The 7878-nt window shown below is 40.0% G+C and overlaps 1 protein-coding gene across 3 annotated transcripts in view; it reads right to left on the bottom strand.

Moving 5' to 3' along the window:
• Nucleotides 1-2680: 2680 nt before the first annotated feature.
• The window catches only part of NAV3 (neuron navigator 3), a 591913-nt gene continuing 586715 nt past the window's right edge, over nt 2681-7878 (bottom strand). For all 3 annotated transcript variants that reach the window (XM_047867359.1, XM_047867357.1, XM_047867358.1), the window contains one exon: nt 2681-5263. In XM_047867359.1, coding sequence (XP_047723315.1) covers nt 5144-5263 — 120 coding nt within the window. In that variant the 3' untranslated portion in view covers nt 2681-5143. The remainder of the gene's footprint in view (nt 5264-7878) is intronic.

Genomic DNA, 7878 nt, shown 5'->3' with positions numbered 1-7878 from the left:
GCAACATATATTTAATGGTAAATTTTCTAGCAGCCACGTTAAAAAGGTAAAGAGAATCAGGTGAATTACTTATATTACTATACTTAATATAACCCAATATATTAACAGTATTTTAACATATAATCAATGTAAAAAATAATTTACTCCATTGTTCATCAACTTAATATCATGCTATTCTAAAATATTAAGGTGAATTGTTAAAAGTTCCAGTGACAAAGGAAAAGTTTATCATTATTTTTTACAATTTTATGGAAAACAGCTTGACAACTTTCATTTTCCTCTACTAAGATAATAGTTCAGAATGTCTTATGTTTAATTTCTATGAATATGCTTTCTTATTGATGAACTCCTACCTAAGAGATAACGGATACTTCACGAAGAAATCCTCTGCATCATTATCCAGATCATTTCCACTAAACTAAAAATAATATTGCACTCTGTAATGACATAGTTTACTTGGTGCCACCCTACAACCCAATAAAGCAAAACACAACGGAAACTTCTTTTTTAAACATCTTCACTGATCAAAGACATAGAACTAGACATTTTTAAGGTGGCTTATTTCTTATAAAAACATAGGGCCTTTTAAATGTGAAAATCCAAAAGGCTGAAATGAAGACATTTGAATTTCTCTGAATTCAAATATAATTCATGTGATCATTCATTCTATCCGTGTCTGAAAACAATCTTATGAATAGATACTATAATTATCCCACTTTATAGGTGAGAAAATTGGATGGAAGACATATTTTTAGCAAGACTCTAATATTACCAGTTTACAAACTGAATCCTGAGAATATGTTATACTACTGATACAATTCTTATCATGGCCATGTCATTGCAGCAGCTAACATTTATTCCAAGTTTCATGAATGTAGACATTATTCTAAGTGCTTTACAGATCTTAACTCAGTCCTCCAACAGCCCTACAGGTTGGTATCCTTACTCTCTCTCTTTTCTACATGAGGAAATTAAATTAAAAGATAAATGCTTTTCTTTTTAAGTTTATTTTTAGAGAGAGAGAGTGAGTGAGAGTGAGATGCGAAGGGGCAGAGAGAGGGAGAGAGGGAGAGAGAGAATTGTGAGATCTCACGAACTGTGAGATCATGACCTGAGCCGAAATCAAGGGTTAGACACTTAACCAACTGAGCCCCTCTGGTGCCCTTCATTAAATCCTCTTTTAAACTTTTATTTCTAAAATATGTTAAAGCAGAATAATTTTTTTGGGGGGTGCCTAATTTTTTAATTGAGATTATAAAAACTCCCTTTATATTAGAATTTTTTTTCAAAATACCTTAGGTTCCAACTCCAGTAAATATAATGTATATTTGGATGATATAAGTAGGTTTTTGTAAAAATTTTTAATGTGTATCTATTTTTTAGAGACAGAGATGGGGAGGTGGGGGGGGGGGGGGGCGGGGAAAGGGCAGAGGCACACACACACAGAATCTGAAGCAGGCTCTAGGCTCTGAGCTATCAGCACAAGCCTGCTGTGGAGCTCGAGCTCATGAACTGCGAGATCATGACCTGAGCCAAAGTGGGACGCTCAACTGAGCCACCCAGGTGCCCCAATATAAGTAGGGTTTTGAGTTTCTTAAAGTTTATTGAGAGACAGAGAGAGCATGAGCAGGGGAGGGGCAGAGAGAGAGGAGAGGGAGAATCCCAAATAGGCTCCACGCGGTCAGTTTGCAAAGCCCGATGCAGGGCTTGAACCCACAAAACCGTAAGATCATGACCCTGAGCCAAAATCAAGAGTTGGATGCTTTTCTTTTCTTTTTGTTCTTTTTGAGAGTATTTATTTTTTTATCTAAATCAAAATTGGTGAACATACAGTGTAGTAATGATTTCAGCTATAGAATTTAGTGATTCCTCACTTACATACAACACCCAGTGCGCATTCCAAAAAGTGCCCTCTTTAATGCCCATCACCCATTTAGCCCAACCCCCCACCCAACACCTCTCTAGCAACACTCTGTTCCCTGAATTTAACAGTCTCTAATAGTTGGGCATCTGCGCGGCTCAGTTGGTTAAGTGGCTGACTCTTGATTTCGGCTCAGGTCATGATCTCACAGTTCATGAGTTGGAGCTCCACAGCCAGCTCTCCGTTGACAGCGCAGAGCCTGTTTTGGATTCTCTGTCTCTCTGTCTTTCTCCCTCTGCCACCCTCCTCCTCAAAAGTAAACTTAAAAAAAAAAAAAGAGTCTCTTATGGTTTGCCTAAGAATTGGACGCTTAACCAACCAAGCCACCCAGGTGTAGAGAGAGCCACCCTCTCTCTCTGCCCCTTCCACATGCTCTCTCTCTCTCAAAATAAGTATTTTAGAAAATCGAGGATTTAATGAAATATAAACAAAGAAACACTTAAGTTGATTTAGGTAATATCAATATTCTATTTTATATCAATTCTTATTTTATAATCAAACATTTACACTAGTCACAGTTTTCTAAAAATACTCACTGAATAAATTTCATTAAAAAATATTTCTAGTACCCTCAGTTTATTTCTAGTACCCTCAGTTTATTTATTAAAACCTATGTGGTTCTTTCTGTAAGATATAAAAAATGAAAATTTACACACATCCCTGTTGATGGCGTATTAATAGCACAAGCAACGTTTGAAGGCTTGACACTTTTGGCACATGGTTATTCAGTTTTTCTCCATACACAGACACCACACCTCGTTGTCAATAAATAATTCCACTTTAATGGCAAAGTAATAATTTAGACAGATACAGGGTGCACGTTTGCAAAAAAATATATGCAAGCTGGTTTACAAGCTAGAGGAACAATAAACCAATAGAAAATACATCATCCAGTTAAGTCCATTGACACCAAGTACTTATTGTCGGGGCTTTACAAAGACTACAAAACTTTTCAGATGATTTATTTCACTGTTTCTGCCTATTTACATGATATGTTACATCAAAAATGTACAAAATATAAAATGTTTACAGACAAATGTTTCACAAACTAGTTTAAGTTGTAAACTAGGTGAACCTACTGGGATGTATTGCAGGGATTTCTGTTTATGATCATGTTTGGACTGTGTTTCTCAAAATGGCAGGGAAAGATTAGCAATTGTTTTAGATCACGTATTATACAAGGGCAACTAGTCACTCATCCAGCTACATATAGTGATGTTTCAAAACAGCTTTGATCCATGTTTGAGGCTTCAAAGTCAGGGTGACAATTCTATGTGCATAAATTCGGTTCAGATTTCCCTTAGGGCAATAGCACCGGGTAGGACCTAGAGACTTAGAGACACTCTGAAAACTGCACAGATGTCTTGTGTTGTTATTGTTCTAGAGCAACTGACCCACGGGTGGTCACAGAGAGTAGCACCAATTGCACCTCCTGAAAGCAACATATTTTCACGTGCATAGAACAAGCCTACACCATGGCCTAGCCCTTCGGTTCTAAAAACTTAAAGACCCGTCCTGTGGATGGTGGTAACTTCTCCAATGATTCCCATCAGTTTTCATGCACTCTCTTTAAAGCCTGCCACAACAGATGCACTTTTGGACATTTTTCTTTTCCAAATACGTATTGGCTTCATGAACAGTTTTGAAGCATGCTCACTCTAGCACTGATAGCTCCTGCATAGTCATAACAACCGTAAGTACAGGACAAACACGCCGGATAATAACAGCTTCGAGGGTTTGCATTCTGTATTTGTTCGCAATGTACAGGAAATCTCAGCAAGCGAAACACCGCTTAACACCAACGGGATAAGAAACATTTTCGTGTGTGTCTGTTTGGATTTGTGCGAGTTTTTAAAATGATTATTTACAATACCTACCCAGTAGACTGTGCAAATCTAACCTTCTTTTACAGTATAAACGCTTCCTCTTCCACAGTGACTACACTGCTTCAGTGTTCTTTAATGCTGAATTTCTCGTGTACGACAATAGCAATCGAAACAACATGCTCAAAACTAAGAGTAACAGTAATAAGAAGAAAAGGAATCGGGGAGGAAAGCCAGACAGTTGTGCTCATGTTGCATCTCCAAATCTCCCTCCTTCTAAAACTCTCTTGCCTATAACTGGATGGAGTTCAGCCACATGTCTTCGCTTTTAAGTGACGGTCAGAGAGGGTTTCCGGGTTACTTGAACATTTTGGAGAAAGGGCAATCTAAACACCCCAGGTAAAAATACTGATTTTTTTTTTCTCCTAACCAATTCTTCCAAAAAAAAAAAAAAAAGATATATAGAGATGAGGCTATTGTATTAACTGGCATTGCTTGGTTGTAAATGAAAAGACAGTGGAAATTACCAGTGGTTTAGGATTTAAACCAGCTGTTAAACTGTTGTAGAAATCTGTTTTAAGGCAGTGAGACAGCACCATAGGAAATGTTCCTTCTTTCACTGAAAAGGCTCAAACGAACGAAGCCCTAAAAAAGCCTTTTGTCAGTGTCGACTATTAACTGGTATAAAACTCTTGTTAAGGGAGTGGGCAGGTGGTTTACAAAGACCACTGTGGTAAAAACAACCTTATAAAACCTGTGACTCATACACGGAAAAGTGGGCGGAGCACATCGTGTGAACGTGGCAGTTAGGAATCACATTGGCACATATCCAGCTCGCCGCAGTAGTGTTTTCCTGGCGGTAGCACAATTCCCTTTGTGCTGACGGAGGGCTGGCCTCGCGGCTGCATTTTGCAATGGGGTGAGCGCACCACACGAACACTACTGGAGCCCTGGGACCAGCACCATGTGGCACAAAGGAGGCTGGACGGAGAAGGGGCCCTGCCTGGGGAGGACGGCCCGTCAGAGGAAACGGAAAGGAGGGGACAAAAAAAGGTCTGCACTGTAAACGTTTAAAGAGGAGAAAAATAAAGTCCAGTTTGGCTATCCCGTGTGCAATCTATTCGGTTGCCCTGTCATTAGGGTCCTTTCCAGTTGAGCAGTGGAGCCGTACGTCACTCCACGGATATAAAAATGCCTAGAAACAAAATAAAGTTAAGCTCCCATCTCAATTTAGCATCTTGGCGGTTCAGACTCGGTTCAGCTGCCTCCTTGGAGACCACAACTCTGGGTCAGGGCCCCTGACAGGGTGCTTTCATACTGGCAGTGGTTTAGTGAAAATACTTTACTTTTTACACATTTGGAAAAAGCATGAGTCTCTTCCCCTAACTTTTTTCACCCTCTAGAGAGTAGATTCGAGAGATGAGTCTAAAATGTCTTCTTGGTGGCTGGTGCTATCGCTGTCACAGCTTTGTGTGCCCGAGTAATTGGCTGCTTCTTGGAGTTTCATTAGCATATTCATCTGAAGAAAGAAAAAGAGACATCGATGTAGGCAGTGATGCAGTGAGCGAGCCAGCCCCACAAAACACACGGCCCTGAGCCACACGGAGGCACCGTCTCATCCCGTCCAAGTGAAACGGGAAAACAATCTGAGATTTTTATTAGTTGCCTCCAGCTCCTACACGGTTTCTCCCAAACACGGCTACGCCACCAAACCATAAGGACAAAACAGGGCCTCGAGACAGCTCTTTTATTTGGGGTCGTGAATGAATACTGCTCCAGCAGGGCGACTGGGAAGGAAACCCTATCACAGCTGGACATCTGGGCTCTTTGCTGGAGAGTTCGCCAAGCTGCCTAGCTTTTTGGCGGGGAGAAGCAGAAAGCGTTGAATGGCAACGGAAAGTCGTGAATGTTCATACACACGCAGACGCGCACACTGGCGCCCACTCGCGCTCCCCCGAGAGAAGGAGGGGACGGAGGGGAATGAAGCCAGCTGCCGCACTCAAGCACACCATCTGCTGTTCAGGAGCTGACCTCCAAGGAGGTGAGTGAATGAAGCCGACCATGAGTGTTGGAAGAGGGAGAAGGAAAGAATCCCTGTCAAGTTTCTGACGTTGTTGCAATTTCTGGCTAAAATATGATTGCTACGCCACTGAAAACAAGAGCCGCCTTCTGGAACAGCAGCAGCTGTCTCAGGTCTCCCAGCTGATAGGACAATGGTAATATGTGTTCCAGTAAAAGGGGCATATGCGTGAAAGCACCTGGGGAGAAAGACAGCTAGCGTTTCCATGTCTTACAAAATAAAAGGCAGCCACCTTGCTTGGCTTGTGGTAAGATCTGCAGACCCACTTTGGAGACAAAAGAAAAATTGTTTAAAAGCAAATTGTGGATGGATTGTGCAACCATTTGAGAAAGCGCAGAAAAACTGGCACCTGTCTTCATGAAAGGAGTGGACTTGTTTTCTTGTCGAGGGATTCTATAAATTGTAATCATCTTTCTGTTGTTTAATGCAGACTAATGTTATTATTTTATAAAGTCATCAAAGTTGTTCTTTTTTTTTTCCAACCTAGAGAAATAGAGAATCTGATCCAAACAAACAAACAAACAAACAAAAAACTAAAAAAAGGATTCCTTAGTGATACGTTAGGCTATGCATGCTTGCGGGCTCAGTGTAAAATGTGTGTTCAATAAATGCTTTTGAAATAAATGATAAACTGATAATCACCAATTACAGCAAGTATGCCTTTCTCACCAAGAAGTTCACAGTTTATAGCACATTTTAAAGTCATTTTCATATTCTTCAGGACAACATTTTTCAACATAATTGTTAGTCTAACTCTCTGAATTTATTCAATCAGCTACATACAGATTTGAAAGTAGTGACAATCTCTCAAACCCAATAAGGCAAAAAGCCAAATCTCCATCAACGCTTCCTTTCTCTGTCTCCCTCTCTCCCTCTCTCTCTCTCACCCACACACCCTAACCTCCATTCACATTCATACTGTCTCTCTCCTTTCTGGTGTCAATTCCTCCCACATTAGTCGCCAGCTGTATGTTCAAGCATTTGAGTAAAGAGAATTTGTGAAACGCAATTGTGTGTTGAGCGTCCTCCTGATTTACTAAGAGTAGAAATTGTAAATGAAGTCTGTTTAAAGGGTTATTATTCTATCTCACTCATAAATGTTTCAAATCGCTTGAATGCTGAATGCTATAAACGTTTTATGATATAACAGAAGTGTTATTAAAGTCTTAATCTATGAAAATTGTGCCATATAGTAAATACATTTTGTTAGAATAAGTTCCAAGTCTCAGATCCATAATAAATGTACACAAGGGATTTACTTTGCTTTCTCACAGTTCGGGTCAAAGGAGATTACAAGAGGGGGCAAGGTTACATCTGAACCAATAGTCATGGGGATAAATCATTATTTTCTGCACAAGAATTTCCCTCCTCTCCTATGTCTTGTCCTTGGTCAGGTCCTTATCACCCCTGCTATTTACAAATCTGCTGGGCTCCCAGCCTCCAGCCTCTCTCTTTTAATCTGTCCTCTGTTCTGTTACCAAAGTGATCTTTATAATTTGCAAATCTAGCTGAGGTAAATTAAGTGCCCTGCCCAAACACCTTTGGTAATGCCTCATTATCTGTGTGATTCCTTCAAAGATAAAAAAGCCTTGGGCATAATGTAGCAATTGCAGACTTTTGTAGCTTCAATTGTTCTTGCCCCTTTTGTTCTAATCTCACCAATCTGCATATAGCTTCCTAAACTCATCATTTTTATTATACTGTTTCACAGTTCCCCTGCTGCTTCCTTGATCTTGGATGTTCTCCAGCCAACCTTAATCTTGGATGTTCTCCAGCCAAGGATGAACTTCTATTCATCCTTCCAGATGCAGCTCAAGTATCTCCTTCTCTGTGAAGCTTTCTTCTAATCACTTCCTCAATGGACTCACAACTTCACCTAGCATGTGACTACTATTAACTATAATTTATATAAGTAGACATCTCTCTCCACTAATGGACTGTGAGCTTCTTGGGATCAGAAATGATATTTTATTTTTGTCCTGACCACCAGGTCTTAGCCCTGAGTACATACTTATTAACACTTACGGAACTATGAATGAGTTTATTGATAATGA

The sequence above is a fragment of the Prionailurus viverrinus genome, chromosome B4 (genome assembly GCF_022837055.1).
Source record: "Prionailurus viverrinus isolate Anna chromosome B4, UM_Priviv_1.0, whole genome shotgun sequence".
NCBI lineage: Eukaryota > Metazoa > Chordata > Mammalia > Carnivora > Felidae > Prionailurus > Prionailurus viverrinus.
This window is presented reverse-complemented; position numbering and strand designations above follow the sequence as displayed.